This window comes from Haliotis rufescens, unplaced genomic scaffold (assembly GCF_023055435.1).
Source record: "Haliotis rufescens isolate VD_foot unplaced genomic scaffold, xgHalRufe1.0.p SCAF_4, whole genome shotgun sequence".
NCBI classification, from domain to species: Eukaryota; Metazoa; Mollusca; class Gastropoda; order Lepetellida; family Haliotidae; genus Haliotis; species Haliotis rufescens.
In genome coordinates this window covers 46,443,760-46,466,510 of record NW_025964112.1, presented here as the reverse complement: position 1 = coordinate 46,466,510, position 22,751 = coordinate 46,443,760, and the positions used below count along the sequence as shown (strand labels likewise).

Genomic DNA, 22,751 nt, shown 5'->3' with positions numbered 1-22,751 from the left:
ATCTTCATGGGGGAATACGTTGTGATAATTCATTTATTAGACTCCTCAAGGCAGCTATACCTCCACCACCCTCCATCTATATTTATGGATTGAGAAGGCCAGTAAACAACGTCGGCAAGCTCCATCGACATCATGAAATCGACATCCATTGCAATGAGCGTCGGGCACGAGCATTTGCAATGGCACATCACGCCGATCGCTCGCTATCAGTCTTGTTCAAGCCCAGATTTATGATCATGGAGATGAGAAATAAACAGTCTATTAAGCATGGTGGGGTTAAAAGACGTCTAAAGATTTAACTGGGGAAGGCAATCTTTACGATCGAGAATCAATGCTTGAAAACACGCCTCGTTGCTACAAGTGATACATAAATCCCATTTTATGTTTCCCATTTGTCGCGAAACAACCTCGAATCCCATAAAATAAATATCTATATCTAAATAGTATTCCCCGACCCTGTTGCAACTACATGATATATTATTGGTCAGATCTGTCCGTTTAATCCACTATATTGTACTCAGTAATATATATACAGGGTAATATATTTGTTTGGACCGTTGTGAAATCAACAAGGCTTTTTTAGCGCGCGTGTTATCGAATGATCGCGATAGGCGTCAGGGAGAACAATTTATTGGGCCTATTTCCATCCCATTCACTTCATGACTGTGTCCTCACATGCAAAATGACGATAATTTTCCATCTTTTGTCTTTGGGATAGGAAAAAGATATATGTACCCTCTAATTCATTCATAGATAACATTGCAACACAATTACACTAAGGAATTGGAATATTGGATATTTCCTACCTTATATAAATTATCGTTCGAAAAGAAGTGTCATATTGGAGTTTAATTCATTTCATTATACAAAATTATGTTGATGACATTAGTCATTATCAATCCGTGTAACATTTTAATATGTATTTGCATGTAAAAAATGATGTCAATGACTTAGCAGCAAATTCAGTACGAGCTAAAAAATTAGTTCATGGAATCGTGTTATCGGACCAATTAATCTCTTCATTTTCGTATCAATCACCACATGATACAATTTCACCTTTTAAAACATTATTAGAATCCTGGAGGCAGCCATGCTCGTATTAATTATCACAACTATAACAAAATCGATGGAAGCCACTTAAACCATCTTAGCTATACAGTTGGGCGAATCCTCTGTACTCGCACCTCGTTTTAACGAATATTAATTCAATTACGATTTATGTAAAGAGACCATACAATTTATAGCTTTTTAATTAGAATATCCAGTCCTTATTTTGCATGTTAATTTCTTTTCACACTTTCTGCTCGTAGTTTTTAAATAGTGCTTGATTTTCTGTTTTTCGTTATACCGATGAGAGTGTAAATGTAGAAAAAACAGCCTGATAAATAGCCAGTCTAAGGAGAGGTGTCGGCAAAACGAGAGATCCTAACTTAGGGATGGGGGATAAACCGCCATCAAAAGAGGAAATAACAGAACAAATAGAAACGAAATGAGTCTGTTTAATTTCAGCTCGGCATCTGACCTTGCGAAGCGTTTCATCTTTGTAGATTTCAAACAGCTAACTACAACCTCTAAGGGGAAGGTTGTGTTACACTCAACAATAATTTGGGCAAATTATTTACTTGGGCGTGGACCGATTGAAGTCATGATATATCTTTTAGAAGAAACACTATTAAAAGGGAGAATCTTGGAAAGACTCAACCTCGGTTACTGTGAAGTTTGATATTATCAAATATGATCAAAAGTCTGCAACACGTGAAATAAACACCATTTAGATAAGACTGAGGTGATATTGACATCTGACATATGACATTTACCTAAAGATGTTCACTCTGTTTTCCTCTCTAAGTCTTCAACGCCACGTCAATTTTTATTTATGTTATATTATATCATAATTTGAAGTGTTGAATTAGTGTTTAACTGGATATACAACGCTTGTAAGCGTGAACTTCTGATATGAATCGGGCGCAGAATATTAACGCTACTAGTAGGCCACACGACATAAACATTGAAGGCTTAATGTGAGAATGATACTTTCACTGATGTGTGACATGTATATGCAGCTGTTTTTAATAGAGTGATGGTTCGTACATGTGTATATATTAATGTAACCCTTTGTTTCAAACAAAAGCAGGAAATGGCAATAATTGTGTTACTTTTACCGGTATGTTAAATCATGTTTATAAATATGTAAATTGCTATCAAAATTTTGTAGTTTTATTACAAATACCTCTCAAAACTAAACTAAACCTTACTCCCCCTAAATCTCATAACATTCGCGTTCCGTTTTGTTGTTTCCTCTCAAATGTAATCGAGCTTGAAAATGAAAATTACAACTCGCTCAGTCGGAAAATTGTTACATGTTCATAAAATGCCACACACACAATTTTCTGGCATCAGGGCATGAGAGTCGAAAGATTTTATTGATCAAAATTATTCCACGTTGCTTTTAAAGGAAAGCAATACTATTGCAACCACACTTTCCACGCAATGTCTAGTTTTCTCAATAGACGGGATTTCTAACCAGGTCCTATAACGGAATTGAAAACAACATTATGTCGTTAGGGAATGTGGAACACAAACGGCTCGCTATTGCCGTCAATTTCACGTGGGGCTGATGAGGTTTTGAGTAGCGACGGTCGGTCGTAATCTTTGATTATAGTAGCATTTATGACGTTCAGACGCCGACCTTTGATCAAACGGATTATGATTATTCGTGGAGTAAGATACATTGCATCTTTTGTTTCCATGTTAATTTCATCGTTTTGAAATGTATCACTCGCATGAAATACACAACGGAGTAATATATAACCTGTATTTTAATATAATATTCGATAGATAGAAACGATTTGTTCGTCGAAGCCTATACACCTGGTATGAGGTAACCTTGGGTTTCATCCATGGTAGCTCGGCATTCGTTCTTGCCATTTCCTCCCAGTTTGCGTGTGAATTAGCATCAGTTGTAAACAAGTCATCAACGGATTAGTACATCTTATATCATAAAACGTAACCATGTAAATAATAATGTTAATAAATAACATTTCCGAAATAATTTAATTCACAAATATATGTGTATACCCACGTGCAGCATTAGAAATAAAACGCGAAATATACCCGGATGTAGTTACAAACGTCCACCATTCTATTGAAACATCATGATCCTCACGACCATAAAACGAATATAAAGTCTCAAGTGTGAATTGAAGAAGCCACTCATTGTAGGCGCGATCTCGTGGCCTACTTAAGCACATACTGCATAAAACGGTAAAGTTAGTGGACAAATCTATTGTTTTTTCTTCCGTTTACAACTGACCTCTGGTGATTAAATATCCAGTATTTAAGTCACGACTGGGCACATTTTACGAACTTTTAAATACCCATTATAAGTCAGACTGTTGTTGAGGAAATTTACGAGAAGTTTCCCTTTGACTCCGACGCCTGAGCTTATCCGAGTCGACTATCGATAGCATCATCATCCACACTGTTGCTGTACACTACAATACCAAGAAGCCGGTGGCCATATAAATTTCCCCCTGTGACAATAGATCCGTCGGAACGTTGACACTTGGGAAAACCGACCCCTGAAAACACGTGACCCACCCTGATTCCATGTACTTTGGGATTTTGGCCGGGTTCTGATTTATATTGGCAGATTCTGTGATAAATGCCAAGTTTTTTTCTTTGTAAGATCCACCCCAACGTAGGTGTGGTTGACCAAGCTCTCGACGTGGCTTACAGACAACAGATGTTAGGTTCGTAGCGTTCACCGGTATTATTTATAATGGGCGCTTCGATATCAAGACTTACATCTGTGAATATGTAAGATTAAAGATGAGACTATCACCTCGGGAAGTAATTTACCATTATGACAGAAAATCATTTATTGTAGGGTCACGCACATTCTCGTTGTCAATTACGGTATTTAGTCAAACAATACGCAGTCAAATGAATGCATCACGCTTTGCTGATGTTTGTCTATACTTCGCACACGCTCTTGTACTTTTCCAGGTAAAGTATGATAAATGTATCTTATATCGACCATAAAACAGGAATGGCCCATCTACAACCATCAACCACGTTGTAAAAGTACAATTCGTTTTACCCTAAACCATTAATAACGTTACTGTAAAAATCAACAACACTGGTTAAATCATAATAAAAAGAAACAAACAATGGGTTTGTTATAATAAACATTCGTATATTATGGACAAACGTTTTTTCCATGTTTTTTTGTAATAATGGTTATTCAGCACTCCAACGGATTTTAACCCTCTTTCACACCTACCTAACGGGCACCAACGAGAGAGGTCATCTGCGTGCGTTAGATCTCGGCAGTTCGAAAATGTCTTTCAGATTTCATCGCCTATATGGCACCGGTACCTTATGTGTTTCCAACTCTCGTGAATTGCAATCGGTGCATTTACATTTATTATTGACTTCCTGAGGTCTTGCGAAAATCTCTTTGGTTATAAATTAAGGCGTGAACACCCGTTCGTCAACCGAGAGGCTTGCTTGTGCCACGAGAATGTTGGGCCACCTGACTCCCTGATGGGGTGCTAGGAGATTTTATTGACATGTGAAAAGATAGAATTTCCACGAATGCAAGCTGTTTGGAAGCTGGAAGAGCACCGAGAGACGTCAGACCACATATGTTGAAAACAAACCTTCTTGTGTCTGAAACAGAGTTTGTCGTATGCGAATATAATGGAACCTTTATAATGTGAATGATTTGCTCTTGAATCAAACCTTTGGACTGATGAGCGAGTGAATTGTGTTTTACGACGCTTTTAACATTTTTCATTTGTGTCAGCTTAATGTGAGAGAAAAGACAGGAGAAATGTCTAGATTATCGTGTGTCTTGAATGCAAATGTTTTACGAGTTTATATTATCTTTCCGAAATATTTGATATTGATTGAAATAGAAAAATAAGTTTATGGACACGAAATTGTAATGAATACGAAACAATTAAACACTTAAAAGTGTGTCGAATAAAATATAATAGCAAATAAATCTATTTAAAAAATCACTTATATAAAAGATTCGTTATGTGTTTATACTCGAAGTTTCATAAACAATTCGACAGTGCCGTATCAACAAGAGAAGTCATTAATCAACCTTACAGTGTTGTGTTACTATATGCTCCAAGGAATACTAATATATGTTATTTCTCAAAGATAGAGCTATTTTTCTAAGTTAAAATGGCCCATTGTAGTCTGTGTCGTATTAGCATCGTATTCCCATTGCACCTGTAGATAGCATAAAGACAGTTGGGTGATCTATTTCTAATCTGCTTCGGTGTTGTTCTTTTTCCATCTTGTGATTGAAGCGTCCGATATCAAGTCTCGAAGGTCGTATTTCCCTCTACCAATCACAGTGTTCCGAGAATCGTATCCAGTTCCCATGGTTATCAAGATATATAGTCCAAGTCAATCGGCCGCGATCGCATTGTGACATGAGCGGGTTTTTTTTCATATTGTCCCAAGGGCCAAATAAACCGCTACCATTCTACACTCAAGCGGGTTTCTTTGTTGCAACATGCAAAAACGCGATTAAATATATATCCGTCTTTGTCAAGAGCAGTTGGTCGTTGTGTTTTGACATTAACCGTCTAATGGAAACCATTTAGGGGAATACCTTTCCGAATTAAACATACATTTAGTAAATTGGACTAAGAAATGGCCTCCGATAGCCTCCTCATGAATCCACGGGAGTTCGTAAAAAATGAATTTGTCCAGAGAGGAAAAAAATTAGCTGAACGGGGCCTCGCGTCCAGTTCCTCCGCCTGGGTACTTCAAAAGACTACGAAGCTCATTTCATCTTTTTCCTTCTGATTCCGGGGTTCATAATTTCCTGATATCACGTGACCATGTCGTTTGCATGTCGTTAGCGTAATGGACGGAATGGAAAAGTGTTGTATCTCTATCACTCACATGTCAATTTCACTTCAAGAATCTACGCCAACATTTGAAGGTTGAAAGAGACATCAAAATATTTTCAAGATGTGATATAAGATGGCAAGCAGCAGGGTTAATTAGAAGGGACAATTTTTCACGCACCCCTTCCGACCGCGGAGTTGTAATGTTGCGCAGATATGAGAAAGTGAGCATGAAGGGAGATAACCCGGTAAGCGAAGAAATCGTACCACTAAACATTATATTAAGCACTCGCTGTTTCTTTCATGTTAGAATGGGGTTGTTATTCTCGACGAGACTGATGTCAATGAGCTCCAACAGATTTCTGTTAGTTCAAACTGCCTGGTGTGGATTTCACAAGCCTCATTAAACAAATGAAAAACAGGTGGTATAATAACTCATAAAGAATATGTTAATACTGGTTCCATGAAGACTTTGTTTTGAAAATATTGGTGAGGTGAAGGTCCACAAACATTACAGTAACATAGATAAAAAAGGACTCAATTAATAATATATCCTGAAACTTGGTGAATCGTTTCCTGTTAATGGATTTCTGAATTTTTAACCCTATACTTACGGAGGATACCCGTATACTCATGAACAGTACTGCCCGGAATGTAAAGTATCCTGACTCTCGGGGTTCATTCTATTAGGTTTCAAATGTGCTATGCAAATATGGAAGGGATCATGAATTCAGGCCTTTAACCAGATACCCCATTTTGGATACAATGTGTGAAGTCCACTTCTGGTGTCCCCCGCCGTGATATTGCTCGAACATTGCTTTAAGCGGCGTGAAACTACACTCACTCTCTCTCTCTCACTCACTCACCCACAGTGCGGTATCACATTCGAACGTCTTACATTGAAATATTTCTTTCTCGTCAAATATTTCAACTATCTACCTTGTAAAAAAATCGAGTCTGGACATGTCGAACCAGTCGAACCAGTGACTGATAGTATGAGCATAATCCCACCATCGCCTACGTTGGCACACAATAAACCACATCACCGAACCTGACCATGTTAAGTCGCCTCTTACGACACCCATCGGGCCACCTTGCAATGAATCAGAACACCATGGTAGCGACAGATTTACCTTCTTCCCTCAAGAATCCTGTAATATCACAACTATGACACCGGGTGTCGTTCCAAATCCGCGTTTTCACGTTCCGGAATATTGTAAACGATTATTAAATTTGATAAATATAAAATGCTAATGCAAGAGAATAACCCAGATTATCCGCCGAAACATATTCCGTTTGGTGCAAAGGGCAAAATAGCAGTGACAATTGCAATGTACATGAATGGAAAATTGAAAATCAGTGACGACGCCAGGTGTTTTCGAACCGAAATCATTAATAATTTGAAACATGCATCCATTCCTTTTTTCCTCGTCTGATATATACTAGAGATATGTTCCTGTGCAGTTCTGAACGAAATCGTTATGAAGCACAAACTGTCATATCAAAGAAAAAAATTCTCAAAATCTAAATAACATTTTTCAGCTTCCACGTGTATATGACTACCCTCGATATAGGATGACATCTTGCCTCCCGAAACGCATTTCTGCGTTCAATAATCAGAAAACTAATACCAAAGCAGGACTCTATAAAAATACCTGCACATATTTCCTACACTAACCTATTAACAAACCAACCCTCCAACGTCTGGTGAAGCTTGAGTCTGGTCACAAGGCTGGAGCCTCACTCGGAGAGTCGAAACTGGCCAAACGTTTAGAGGAGACACCTTGTCTAGTCTTCAAGCTTGATACTAATCGTGCTGCTATTGCAAGGCCAGTATCGGGCTCCTATGCTAGCGGGTATGGATAACGCTCGGCGGGATGTATAAAGGCTTAGGTGATGTATTGGTACTCGCCTGTATCTTGTGAAATATTGCGTTGGAGATTGCAATCTTTCTAGTACATCTGCAAGATAGCAGTTTTATGAACGGTTAATTCGCTGGGTTTACCCAACCACCAGGAGACAGTGGTGTTCGACTTTTGTCGTTGATATCAACGTCGCCTCGTTGTTTCCAACCTGCTGCGAATTGCGATGATTGCGTTTTAAGATGTTACAGAAATTTGAAATATTATAGATCGTGTGTCGTTTGATATTATCCCTGGATTTTTTTATAGCGACAAGCCGGAAAAAAAGAGCTTTTTAAAAAGACGTTAAGATAAGTTGGTACTGTAAAATGTGGGTGTCGTTTTCAAAAGCGATAAGATATAGATGTCGTAAATAACATGAAGGGTATCATTGTTAGTATTTTGCGAACTTCTTTTTTTACATTTTATGAATCATGATTTGTCGGACAAAAATGTCAATCTACAATAATCTACTGTTTTAATCCACTCCCCTAGATTTGCAATTTCTACTTTTTGACAATTAACAAAAGTTTTATAATAATATTGATTATAAATGCAAATTAATTATATTTCACAAAAGGCAAAATATAATTCTGTACTAATTCAGTGACCTGATTTTTTTTTATTGATTTGCAATGAGACCCGAAATTGAGAAAAAAACATTCTATGTTAACGTGAAGCCATTTATTCCATTTCTGTAATTATCCTGCGAGGGAATGGGAAACGCAACACGTTCCCTTCCCGCTGTTAAAACACTCCTACTTTTCGAAACTTGATACTTCATCCGGGACCTCTCGCCAAGAATTGAACAGGTAAAGCTATCCTTACAACTCCTTATTGTCAGGAAGAGATAACGGAGCCTCCACGCGACAATTTATTACTTTGATCATGGCATCAGCATGGTAATGAGGGACTCAATGCCTGGGTCTGGTTTCACAATCAACACAGTCTGAAATAATGAAATTGATTTTTTTCCCGTCTTAATTAATACATTTACCCATCGGTGGTTATATGTTCATACGTGTCCTCTGATGGCTTAAGATATGAAAAATGAAAATAATGGAAAAAAAACCGGATTCAATTTTCTAATGTTATTCATGAAATATTTTTATCTTGGCGCCGTAATATAGTGTCTCTAAGTGCTATGTCCCTTCGAAACGTTACGCCCAAATCTCCAAAGAACTCCGGAAAGCGGGGTAAAATGATAAAGGATTTGGCCAGACTTTGTGTCTGAGAGTAATGCACCCAGGCGTGGCTGTCGGAAGCCAGATTCGATCAGATGCGGGCAATATTGGTGAGAATCGAACCACAAAGAATTCGGATTCCATTTTAGATATACAGTAAACTACGGTTATAACGAACTCAAAGGGACTACTATTTTTAGTTCGTTATAACCGCAGTTCGTTATAAGCATATATACAGCATAACTACAGCAAATAGTCGGGACTAATAAAAAGTAAGTTGGTTATATCCGTCAGTTCGTTATAAGCGTGTTCGTTATAACCGTAGTTTACTGTATCGTATAGCTCCGCCCTTACACCCTGTACCCTATCGTTCAATACCTCACTTCGGTTTTTCAACATCTTTAATATTTCCGTGTTCGTTGTCTTATATGTTTACGGCATACGCAAATGAATTTATCGACAGATATATGTTAAAGTTCATTAATTCAGAAGACAAACAGGACGTTAAGCTCGATAAGAATTCAAACCATGTTTGCATAATGGTCTATTTCGGTGCGCTATATTCACAAAGTTGACATTGAGATATAACTTTGTCATGCCTAATATGTTTGCACATATATGACTGAGGGATGCTACCTTGGTATTGTTGGTTTGAAAGCATACCATTTTCCAGAGACATTTGACATCATAAAGGCTGGTTCAAAGAGTGGAATGGAGATCCTGTGATCAGTGTAGGGCAGTACAGTGGGGGTGTTTAGACTGCAAGATACTCGCATGCATAAATGTATGTCGACGTATCGAAAAGTTCGAATTAACCGTATTTCGAGACAAGCGGATGCTATGATGATCTGTGGTATCCACAAACGCTTCTGATATGACCTTGAAGTTAAGTAGCCTTAAACGTTATAAGGAGTTATTGTGTTTTCTGTATATATGATATACATGGATTGTGAATTATGAATTATGTGAGCATATTTCATGTCAACAATTTTAGCAATGCTGCCTGTCTAGGATACATTACCTGTATGGCGAAAGATGAAATTGAAACTGTTTCCATGACAACTGTTGTTGATGGTTCAAGTAATGTCTACAGTTTGTTTTATTTATATGTTTCGTGCAAATATAACTTACCCCATCACTCCACCCCTCCAACCACGCCTCACCCGACTCCACATCCGACCACCGCCCCACTCCCACCAACACCATCAACCATCGCTGGTGTGAGACATGTTCAATGAACACGCAACGCTTATTTTGTTGATATGTTACGTCCAATTGAATATTCACGAAATAATTACGCGGACTTCATATTTGCATAAATATCTTCTGAAGAAACAATCCACTTTCTCGAAACCTATCAGTCCAGCTAAATGGCATCACCACATGTTTGGACCCTTTCTGCAGTCATTCATATTTTACTTTTTAAAACTGTTTGTTTCTTAATGGATCCTTCTCAGGAGGATCATAATTCGTATCCTCAGAAACTGTTCTGGTCATACGACCATTCCTTTCATATATTGTAAATCCCTTGGTTTCCACGTCGAAATTCTGATGTCAACCATGCGACCATTCCTATCTTTTATTGTGAAACCCTTGATTTCAATGTCCACCATTCTGGTGTCAGTTATAGGACCAATCCAATCTTATATTGTGAAACCTTGATAATTTCGATGTCAACTATTCCTGTCCTATGTTGTGAAACCCTTAGTTTCAATGTCGAACATTCTAATGTTAATTAAAGGACCAATCCAATCTTGTATTGTGCAACCCTTGGTTTCAATGTCGATCATTCTAATGTTAATTATAGGATCAATCCAGTCTTGCATTGTGAAACCTTTGGTTTCAATGTCGATCATTCTGATGTCAACCATACTACCATTTCTATCTTATCTTGTGAAACCCTTGGTTTCAATGCCCACTATTCTGGTGTTAATTACAGGACCAATCCAATCTTATATTGTGAAACCTTGATCATGCCTATGTCAACTATTCCTGTCTTATGTTGTGAAACCCTTGGATTCAATTTCGATCATTCTAATGTTAATTATAGTACCATTCCAATCTTGTATTGTGAAACCTTTGGTTTCAATGTCGATCATTCTGATGTCAACCATACTACCATTTCTATCTTATCTTGTGAAAGCTTTAGTTTCAATGTCGACCCTTCTGATACGACCAGTTTAATCTGTTGCTTTAAATCGGTTTCATGTCGATTCTTCTGAAGTTGATCATAGGCCGTTCGTATCGTATTCGTTTAAACTGCCCAGTGTCGACGCTCATCGATCACACTATCAGTCCAATCATAATTTATGCAATATGTAACCTGACGTATAAACTTTTATAGCCTTTATAAATATATCTCTGGAAACATAACAAGTTTATATACACCAGGCTATCTCTTATATCACATGTCAATCATTCTTAAAAAGACAGTTCCATATTTTATGTATGGTACAATAGCAGATACAGTATGCATCATCTACCAGGACCTTTACGGCGGAGGAAAAGAGTTTGAGCTTATATCGATCCTTCGTTTGTCGATGATATGATCGTGCTTCGCCTCTTATAGGTATTACTGGGGCCAGCTATAAATCACATTCGTTGATTGAAGTGGCTGAGCAGCGAGGGATTAAAAGGTATCATCTAAAAAACCCGTAAGTCATATCACGACTGTTTCCGTAATGGGAAATTAGGAGATGTATACACGGCATGCGTTCAATTTCACATCACCTTAATTTCTGCTGATAGACCAGAGCAAGATTTATGATGGAGGGAGGCGGGGGGATGGTATGGAAATACGCCATTTCTCTTTGATATTTCAACACGAGACGGCGTTAATATGTTCCGGATTTTTTAAGAATTTTATTGGAAACATCATTTCATTTTTAACACAGGGTTAAGCTATGGACCTTGATGTAAAAGGTACTTGAAATAGTTGTTATGTATCTCAATTTTGGAATAACTTTTTGAACGAAATAATTGTTAAGATGACTATCTTAATTTATAGAACTTGTAATGAATAGCCGTAATCGAAGTGTCATTACGATTTCGACATTAATCGAAATCCGAAACGACATGCATTTATTTATTTTTTCGGAAAGAAGTAATGTTCATTTACAAGAAAGTGGATAAACAAATTTAAAAAACCATGTTTCATTTAGAGAGAATGCTTTATCGTTAGGATGCACAGAAGAGACATTCCCTGTGAAATATACCAGTCTAACAAATCATACATTACCGAAATGGGTTGATGTCATCTTTGTTCAATAAAGAACAAGTTAAACGCCAGAGAACAAAGCTTAAAACGAGCGGTATCATCTGTCTGGTTCATATGCAGGTGATGTGTTATTATTATTATCATTATTGGTGACAAGAGGTTTATTGATCCTGTACCTGCGCTGGGCGGGCCAAACGCATCAGGGGTGGAGCTCATTACTGATGTGTTCAAAATTATAGTTTTTGACGACGCATGATGGGGACAGTGGGAGAGAGGTAATATGGGGGTTGGCCTCAGATATAAACTTAAGAGGGAGGAGGGTAAGGGACTTTGACAGTTTCTCGTTTCTCATCACATACAAATGTTCGTCATTTTCATGTCAACAGCGAACCTCACAACCTTCAAACAGTTCTTAATAACTCATAATATGTCTATGGCTACCATTGTTGTGTCGTGTTTCATATTCTCTTCTTAAAGATGAGGTTCTCCCATCAAATCATACATTCGTCATTCTGTGTTCCAAACAACGACCATGCTTATTCCTAAATTGGATATCAAACATATGCTCCAACATAACATTATTATTTTTCCTAACCGATATTCCACATTACATTTGAACGCGGACTGAGCAGTAAAGTCGACCACTGTCTTTGATGCCAATAACACAGGACTATATACGGATAAAAGCGTATTAAGTATGCTTTGTATGTATAAATTGTAAATACGTAATAAAAAGTACATGTTTTTTGTCAAGTTTTATAGAATTCTCTAGGAATGGAGACATGTTACCTTGTTGAAATCCATTTTGAAATGTCGTATTTGCATTAGACAACCATTCAAGCCTTGGTTCAACTTAAGCCAACTGAGAAACGCTGGCCGACTATTTTTCTGCTCGTGACAAATGCTCACATTTGCAGTTGCCTTTAATTGAACAAAAAATAAAATAGTTAAGCCCTCCAAACTTAATTTTAATACGACTGTTTTAGACAGAAAGAAGCAACCTCTAACGAAGAATAATAGATTTTTGAAAGGGAAATTGGCGCGGGTTGAAAATAAGGTGTTCACAGCGAAATTACAAGAAAATAATTGTGAAAAAAAAGTGACAAGAAAAAGCGACAATAAGGTTAGCGAAGTAAAAGAAACGCATTTTCAGCGCAAAAGCGACAAGGAACGACCAAGTGTAAAGTTGATGATATAGCAAGGCACGAAGGATTTTTCCAACCGTCCGTTCGTTATATGACCAGTTCTCGAAGGACCCGCTTCAAATTGTACGTTGTCGCATGGCACGCTGAAATATTGGTACTGTGCTGGAGAGTTAGGGAGAAAATGAACGAAAATTAATGCGTTTTCTTTGTTGTCTAGGGACCGCAACTACGAACAAGCGAGGAAAACATTTTGTCACTCGCCTTTAGCCCCAGTGATGACTCGACTGGAACAATAATTTGATTGGACGAGAGAAATACATTTTTCTTTCTCGCTCTGCCAATAATCTACAGTGAAGTTTTAGCGAATCGGACAAAGCATGGGTAACAATAGATTACATCGTTGATTGCTGCAGCAAGGGGTATTTGTCTTCGGTGATTCTGAATTTCAACCAAATTGAACTCCTCGCTACCCCGATTTCTTTCTCCGCGCTCCTGTCTTCGTCAGGAAATTTGTAATTTTGGGCGATGAATTTATCACGACATTCCTGCCATCCGTGGTCGTGATGAATGTATTCTCTTAAATTGAAAGTCTCCCTGACTGGCCGTAGTAACACGACGTGAGGAAAAAATAACAGTAGGAAGTAATCCCACAGGGAAATAATTGTTAAGATCACGGCCAGATCAGGGCGAATTGGTAAAAGCAATTTGGCTAATTTGCATAGAGAAGAAGAGAGGTCTAACTCCTAGATTAAAAACGCCAAAAAGACGAAGATTTTGTCAGTTCAAATAAAACTTTATCACTCCTTTTTGCATACCAAACATCAAATTAATTTCTAAAGCAATCTTAGGTTTTGCTGAACAAGAACTCCTTTAATTCGTGTTTAGTCTTGTATAAATCTCTTTGATGACCGACGTTATCGCGGCTTTGAAATAGTACATGATGATGTCTCGATTCAGGAGATGTAGTGTCTCAATATGTTAAAATGTCCGATTGTGGCATTTTAATCAATAGATCGATTCGATTTCGCATTTTTAATCATTAAAAAACAACAAATCATGATTAGTTACCCTTTCAAATAATGACATCACACTGTTGATTGTTAGTTTGTATGCGTAAAGGTGTATTCCCGTTATATACATAGCACACGTTTTGCTACTTTAAGTAAACATCGGAATAATGAATTCTAACGATGTGACCAAAAGCGTCAGACAGACTTTTTTTCTAATTCGCAACGCGTCAAAGTTAACCACGCGGTATCGAATGAGAGAGACTTTAAAAATCGATATTCCGAATTTGATCTTAGGTGAACATGGCGTCACAGTGTAAGATCCATAATAGAATGCCTCGTTTTTTTTCACTTTTTCTGTCTGCTGAAATGATGATTTATAATTTGACATGGTTCCACTCCCATCCTGTTTCCGATAGTTATTGATTAAAGCGATTGAATTACACACATCTAGAGGCTCGGAGAGACTGCCCGATTCAATGTTCCGTTCATTTCCTTAGTGCTAATTTGTCCGTATTTACTTTATGAAAAAGATAATTAACACTGTATAATTTCAATAAAACAACTGATAAAATATTATGGGTCCTTGTGTTTGTGTGATTTTAAAACACAAATATTTGACCCACGACAGCTGTCATCGCTCGTATATGTCATCATGTGTATATATTTTTTTATAAACAAACCAAATAAAATGTCACATCGAAACAACGATTTTAGGTTGTTGCACCGTCTTGTGAAATGTACATCGTTGTTCACTACATTCAAAAGGATATGTTGGTACATTGTATGAAATTGATTCCGTGGTATTTACACAATGTTTATTAGCTCCAACAGAGTGGATGTCCATTTCACAGCAATATAAACGTGTCGATTTCGTTTCATCACTAATATAGCGGAATAGTGTAAACTAGCATAAACGTTTGTAATTGACAAGAAATGACCCTGAACCGGCATATCAAGTTGTCGTGTTGATAGCAATTGGCATCAATCATCAGATATTATCCACTTTGATTTACGAAGAGTTAGATAGATACCTCTGTACGGGAATAGTGGCCTCTTTGTCGCGTCGTTTTCTGTCATACGTGGTAATACATTTCATAGGTGCAAGATCATTAATCAGGAACGAGAGAAGGATTCAATACCCAACATCAACCTGTCATTTTTGCTCTCTTTCGGGATAACTCATCTTATTACAGAGACTGTATTATCAGAAACAAATTGGTCACACTGATGTAATATGGACCATATGTCTGCTATGCAGTTCATCAAGTTAATCACGAAGTGCATAATCATCTATTTCTTTTGATCTGTAACGAAACACATGTCTTCTGCTACGTCAGTGTTTTGTATTAGCATCTCCCTTATGCCGCTTCCTTCTGTATGTGCGATGACATATATGTGTTGACTTATTGTGTTTCCAACTCACGTACAAACGTATCTGCGATTCCACAACGCTGTACGCGGTGAACTTAAAAAACGTTTTATTAGCTATACATATGTAGCTATACAATTTTATAAAATTGAACGAAACAGATATATAAATTATATGTAATATATAGAAATATATATATATATATATGTAATATATAGAAATATATATATATATATGTAATATATAGAAATATATAGAAATATATATATATATATATATATATATATATATATATATATATATAATAAAATAATAAAGTCCACGTTAGTCCATCATCTTCTTTATATCAGTTTAACTGATACTGATATAAAGAAGATGATGGACTAACGTGGACTTTATTATTTTATTATATATTACATGTACACCGAGTGAACATTTACCTCATTTTTGTGTGTATATATATATATATATATATATATATATATATATATATATATACTCTGTTACACTGATTTGGAACTGCAGATATGAAGCTGCTTTGTTTTATGCAAGCAATTATAATTGATTATAGAGATATACTTATATGTGGCTTGAGAAATACAGGTAGGTAAATTAAGTATTTCACAGCCCACAGTCACCGCACAATGTCCTTAGGAAACACACACAATGGTATATACTGTGTACGATCGACGGTCGTGGTTTCAGAGCGACACTTATACGTGACAATGAGATCGTTGGCGCGAGGCCTTTCATTGATGCCCCAGCTCCCGCCATGCACTCGAGTTACGGTGGGAGTTCGTGAGGTGCCCAGTCAACCGTGGTCCCTGTGACACGACGCGATCTCAGGTGCGAATAATCGCACTTATTGACATTTTTCTTATCATTGCTTAGGGCAAAAATTGTAATTTCTGTGTTTATAATTTCGTTCGGATCAGCGATTTCTTAACCTGAGTGATGCTTCCTATCTGAAGCAAACATCAGTGCCTCGCATCCACCTCGCCCTTTGGGACCTTTTATGTTTCTTTTTTTTTGTGATAGGGTAAAATGACGGTTTGGAAAGACGGAAATAATGTGAAAAGAATAATTTATTTTTTCATTCAAATCTTTGTGAATATTATTTTTGTTAAAAGTGATGCAATGTGATATAAATGTATACTTACATATACTTATACATATAATATCAATATACGAATATATATAAACGAAAGCAGACCCAGTGAAGAGAACACTTTGGAACATTAATAGGTCCATAAAAAACAACTCGTGAATTATGAGTGATCTTGCAAATGTACCCGAAGACCTTATTTCGATTCCACCCAAGTTGTACTCGTCCCCTACTAACTCCCTGTTACAAGACATAAATGAGTACCAGTCACCCCACGTCAGGCTGTGCTGTTCCGTGGGATGTCCCCTCTTGTCAACAGCAACCGAGATGATCCTCAATCCAACTATGTTATGACAATAATGAAACGGACAGGTCGACTCAATTAAGCTGTTGTAAGAGAGTCCATTAAGAGCAGAGGGGGTCTGGCGAGCAGAAGGGGTCATCCCAGTGAACAGCACAGCCTGACAGGGGGCGACTGGAACTCAATGATGTCTTATGACACGGAGCTTGTGAGTACTTCATGGATGGTGCCCTGATTTCACAATATAAGTGTCGTGAAAGACTTTTTGATGAACTGAACTGAACTGAACTGAACTGAACTGAACTGAACTGAACTCAACTGAACTCAACTGAACTCAACTGAACTCAACTCAACTCAACTCAACTCAACTCAACTCAACTCAACTCAACTCAACTCAACGCAACTCTATACTATAATATGTACACCTTTTATCCACAATTTGTTTTTAATCAGTGTAAAATGTTTCAGTTTGCCTGAAACGCTTTCTAAGTTTCACGTAAACAGCTGTATGAAATACACTCGCCTCACACATGTGTTTGACAAGGTGTTCATTTCGTTAGGAACACTAATATCATTGTACATTTCAAAGTGACAGTAAGTGAAAATATCAAAATGACTATCAATTTTCACATTAAGTGAACTCTCGTACGCATTTTAATATTTTACTGAGAAGTCGTGAATTTTTTATTCGCTCTTTGTGTATACGACACTGAAGCTCAAAATCCATCTCCATCGTCTGTAAGTTCAAGATCGGAAAGAAAACCTGACTTCAGTTGACAAACACACGCTCATAAATAATTCGGCATAATACGTTTGAAAATAGACTTATTATAATTTATTTCCTTTAAATCAAATATAATGTGCTGTGTAAATCCTTTAATATTTATTCGTAACACTTGAAGACGGATCTTTGAATTTAAAAATACTTGAATGACATAGGTCATTTAAATATTCATGTTGTAATAAATAATAATGTGATTAGAAAAAATCTAAGACGTCTATATAAAACATGCATGGATTAAAATGTTTTGACGCTGAAACTGTTTGTGTATTCAATGTGATTTGTCATTCATTTAAACCTGACTGGCATACGTGCCACATTAATTATATTATATAAATGAAAACGACAAAACCCTTTTCATAATCTTAAGATCGCTCTTCTAAAAGCATAGTCCACCGTAGGATCCTTATGATATCAGTGAGTGTGAGTGAGTGAGTGAGTATGGTTTTACACCGCTTTTAGCACTATTCCAGCAATATCCCGCCGAGGGACACCAGCGAAAGGCTTCACATACTAAATCATAAGCATGTGTTTATGCATCACTTTCAAATAGTGATGATACCAGGTGTTCGCGAAAAGGTGAGCGTATCCTGCTCTGCTGGTGGCAGCCGTCACAATCGCACACAATTCTCATCTTTATCTTCTATTCTCGTACTATTTTCAACGCACAATGATGGAGTAAACACTCACATTAGGGTAGCCTCGAACATGCATCAGTCCCGATACGAGCCTCTCCGTCAATCATGAGTAGGTTACATTGCTGAATGTATTTTAGGACTTTAAAAAGATCACAATATAATTTTATGGCAAGATATAAATAATTTCTTTTTAGTTGTGTTATTCGTCTGGATTAAACACCAAATTTCATTTATTATAAATGAGGTTTTACTCATAAAGCTAGATATTTCATTTTACAATTGTGTATAACTTTAACGATACTCTAAGTTTTGATTTATATTTTATGTCAAATGTGTATGTTGCCAAGTAGACGAATGACGAAAAACGCGTTTTTGTCGTGTCTAAGCTCATAATAATATATAGTTAAAAGGTTAAAGTTATAAGCGATTTTTGTGGGTTTATGAAAAAAACTTTTATAATAATAAAGGCGACAAAACCCTTTCCATGTTCATGAGAAATCTCGTTTGTCGTTTATACGATTCCTTTTATATCATAAGCATGTGTTTATGAAGTACTATCAAATAGTGATGATGCCAAGTGTTCGCGAAAAGGTGAACGTATTCTGCACCTGCGATGGCCCTGTCACAAACACATGCAAAGGCAATTCAATTGTTCACCCGAAAAAATACGGAAATATGGTACAAGTCAAAATAGGGACATTATTTTTGTCACTGATTAACATTTTCTCATATATAAATATATATATTGACGTCTTATTTATATTTCAGATGGCAACGATGGGGAGACAAAGAGATCACGCACTTCATACACACGACATCAGACACTGGAGCTTGAGAAAGAGTTTCATTATAACAAGTACCTCACTCGAAGACGTCGAATCGAGATCGCTCATGCACTGAATTTGACAGAAAGACAGATCAAGATTTGGTTCCAAAATAGGCGGATGAAATGGAAGAAAGAGCACAAACTTTCTCACATTGCCAAAAACATGAACCTTGCAAACGCGCTCGAGAAAGTGGCAGAAGAACGTAAAGCTTGTATGTAATGACGTCACACATACGTCACCATGACATCAAATAAGACGCCCGAAGGTCGGGAAAACGATTCGAGGTTATCGTTCCGACTGACTCATCACGTGGTGCAAGATATGTCACGTGACACCCACAAATCAGACGATACGTGCACGTGCAGCTCGTGGCGCCGCGTACGTTGTGGTGAAAGACTGTCATGTGATGTTGTCACGTGATAAATGGAGGGTAAATGGCTTTGTGACGTCATAATTGACGCGGCAACTCAATGTGATAATTGCCTCGGTCAAAATGGGTAATTCTAAAACATTATGTGTAAGTGTACATACTCTCAAACTGAATGCGACAATGTTGCTCTGTATAAGGAGTTGTCATGTTTCTTTGACGAAGGGTATATTGCATTTAATGTAATAAAAGCGCATTGCAGAAGCGGTTCCTATAGCCAAACAACGTACAAAAAAACACCAAAGATGTTTTGGCCTAATTTAAGACTGTAAACTCACTTTATTTCTGTTATTTACCGTTTGATATTAGATAGAAGTAAAGCGCTGACCTGTAATTTGTAAACTACCACTGTAACATCCGATAAAAAAAAATATATTTCTTATTCAATACAAATGTTTATGCTCGCGTATAACTTGCCTTTTTCAGTGATATTTAGCACCATGAAGCTCAGACAATCAAGTTAAAACACAGAAAAACAGTAACTGATAAATAATTTTGAGAATTAAACTAAAAGATATTGTGTAGCATTAAGTTGTATACTTAATTACGCATCTTAGGTAAAATAAACATGATTATTTGATCTTTGTAAACATGCAAATAATAAGTGCATTTCTAATGCGCAAGATTCCATCCACCAAGTGGATGCTCATGGCGCTACACTATTATTACCCCGGTAATTGGAACAGTGAGCACTAGATTTTCATTCTCAGCTCCCTGGGGAGTATACAATTCGAATACTTTCAATATGCATAAGAATAGGCATTGAACGAATGTATTATGGTTTTAACCACCAACTCAAACTAAAACTGTCTATTTCGTCTTAAGAAATATGTTGAATTTTTATAATATTCATGTATTTTATCATTTGTTGTTAATCTCAGTCTGCTGAGGTCAAGATGTTGTAGATAAAAGTATGTATTTTTATTATTATTTCAATTGTAATCATGGCATATGGCGATTTTGCTTAATGCAAGGCGTAATTTAAGTAAGTGTGAATATGATATATACTATCAAATTGACATATCATTTGCTGAATGAGTGAGTATGTGAGAGATTAAGTGTAGATAGGTAATTCGCGATAACAACATGTGCAATTCAGCGTTCAAACCAAAGTCGTGATTGTTTTTATTCCTGGAAATCGTTAGTGCTACTGGTTATTGTAGATTTTCTAAACGTTTTATTATGTACACGCAATATACGGGTTTACATGCATCACATAGATTTCTAAATTCATAATGGTCTTTTTGCAACAACTAGAATAGCACCAATGCAGCATTTCTTAAATGCTATATCAATGAGTGCTCTAGAACGTTCTCCAAACCTTTAATTTTAGACGATCCCTTTTCTATAATTGCATATCATAAATATATGTCACTTCCAGATTAATTACTTAAATGTTGTTTACTTAATTATTAAACTTCTGAAAGAAACACATTCTTTAAATTAAGGTGTAAAATATGTTTGACAATATCCATATTTCATATAGTAAAGATATGTTTTGTTCTGTTTAAGATAAAGGGTTGGAAGTGTTTAACGTTTACTCTAGGCGGTGTGAAGAGACGAAAATGCACAAACTAAATGTCGCGTTGTTTTGTGGGAACGTACAAAGCCACAGAATCCACAATTTCAGGCATAATATATTCAGTGCAATGACCAATGGCGAGATCTTATTGATTTCATGTCTTTGTAAGGCGCGGTAAGTATTCCTGTTTTTTGATGATGATAAGAAAAAAGGGGACTTGGCGCATCTTTAACCAGGGTAAAACTCTTCATCTGATCATTTGTGATGTTTTGTGTATATTTTATGAGAAAACGTATCAAATGGTGTTTTTCACGTTTCCATGGTAACTTACATGCACTTAATTTGTAGCTGCCATTTAGTGCTCGAATATGTCGCGGGAAATGTACTTTGAATCGAAAATTTACTTATTAGTTTGCATGCAAGCTCTGGATTCTGTTTGCAATGTAGATGTATTAGATTTGATGGGAATTAAAATTTTAAATTGATGTTGAAATAAATCTAAATATTAATGATTAAAATTCACCTGTAGCCTTATCTAAGCTATTTCCTTCTTGGAAACACAATAGTTATCTCATTTCGGTCATGGTTGCAATCGTTTGGAAATTCGGCAAATATCGCACATGTCGATCAGGGGTATTGTACAAATCGGTAATGTTAACCTCATGAAATAAATATTCTACCTGCAGGTGAAGGTTTTGATTTAATTACCAGTTAATGTTTCCAGACATTAATTATTTTATAAACAAGTAGTTTCAATTGAACCGAATTGAAAATATGCGTTTCAAAACCCAACGGCCAGAAAACGCATTCAATGGCTTAGTCAGCAAAGTATCAATTACGCAAAATTGATTTTTTTTTTCATTGAAATAGTTTATTATTTTGTACATAAGATACAAGTGAGTAAAGAAGTATATTTCCTGTAGATGTAGATGGAGACATTTTATTGTAACGTGGCTGTATGATATCGTTCCTGTAGTTGACGTCAGTGCAGCGACCGTTCATCGTCGAATTAGATGCGTACCATCTTGTTTTCATCTGTGCCATATAAAATATTACACCTCATTCATTTTGTTGTTTTGTACTTATGATCTATGAAATAGATCCCGCCAATCAAGATGGGAAACTGTAGAAAAAACCGGAAATCCGTTGGCGTGGAGCTACGGAAGTTAAACTGTAGCATGGTGCCTCAGCGGGCTAGCGACTACTGGTATCAGACCGGACTAGTACAAGGAGACACACGCACGCACGCACGCACGCACGCAACACGCACATACACATTATATTGTTTTAGAAACATGGTCAATGTACACATGAACATGATTAATTCTGCTTCCATTAATTATATTCTGATGTGCTGCATCTCTATTAGTGTGTACACATATATACATATATGCATGACCGTCACCACTGACCAGAACCTGCATGACATAAACACGCGTTAAAACGGA

General features: G+C 36.8%; 1 protein-coding gene across 1 annotated transcript in view; it reads left to right on the top strand.

Annotated features, from left to right (window-relative positions):
- LOC124152037 (homeobox protein Hox-A5a) overlaps positions 1-22,365 on the top strand; it is a 43,872-nt gene extending 21,507 nt beyond the window's left edge. Inside the window, exon 3 of the mRNA XM_046524780.2 lies at positions 19,296-22,365. Coding sequence (XP_046380736.1) covers positions 19,296-19,573 — 278 coding nt within the window. The 3' untranslated portion in view covers positions 19,574-22,365. The remainder of the gene's footprint in view (positions 1-19,295) is intronic.
- Positions 22,366-22,751: the final 386 nt, after the last annotated feature.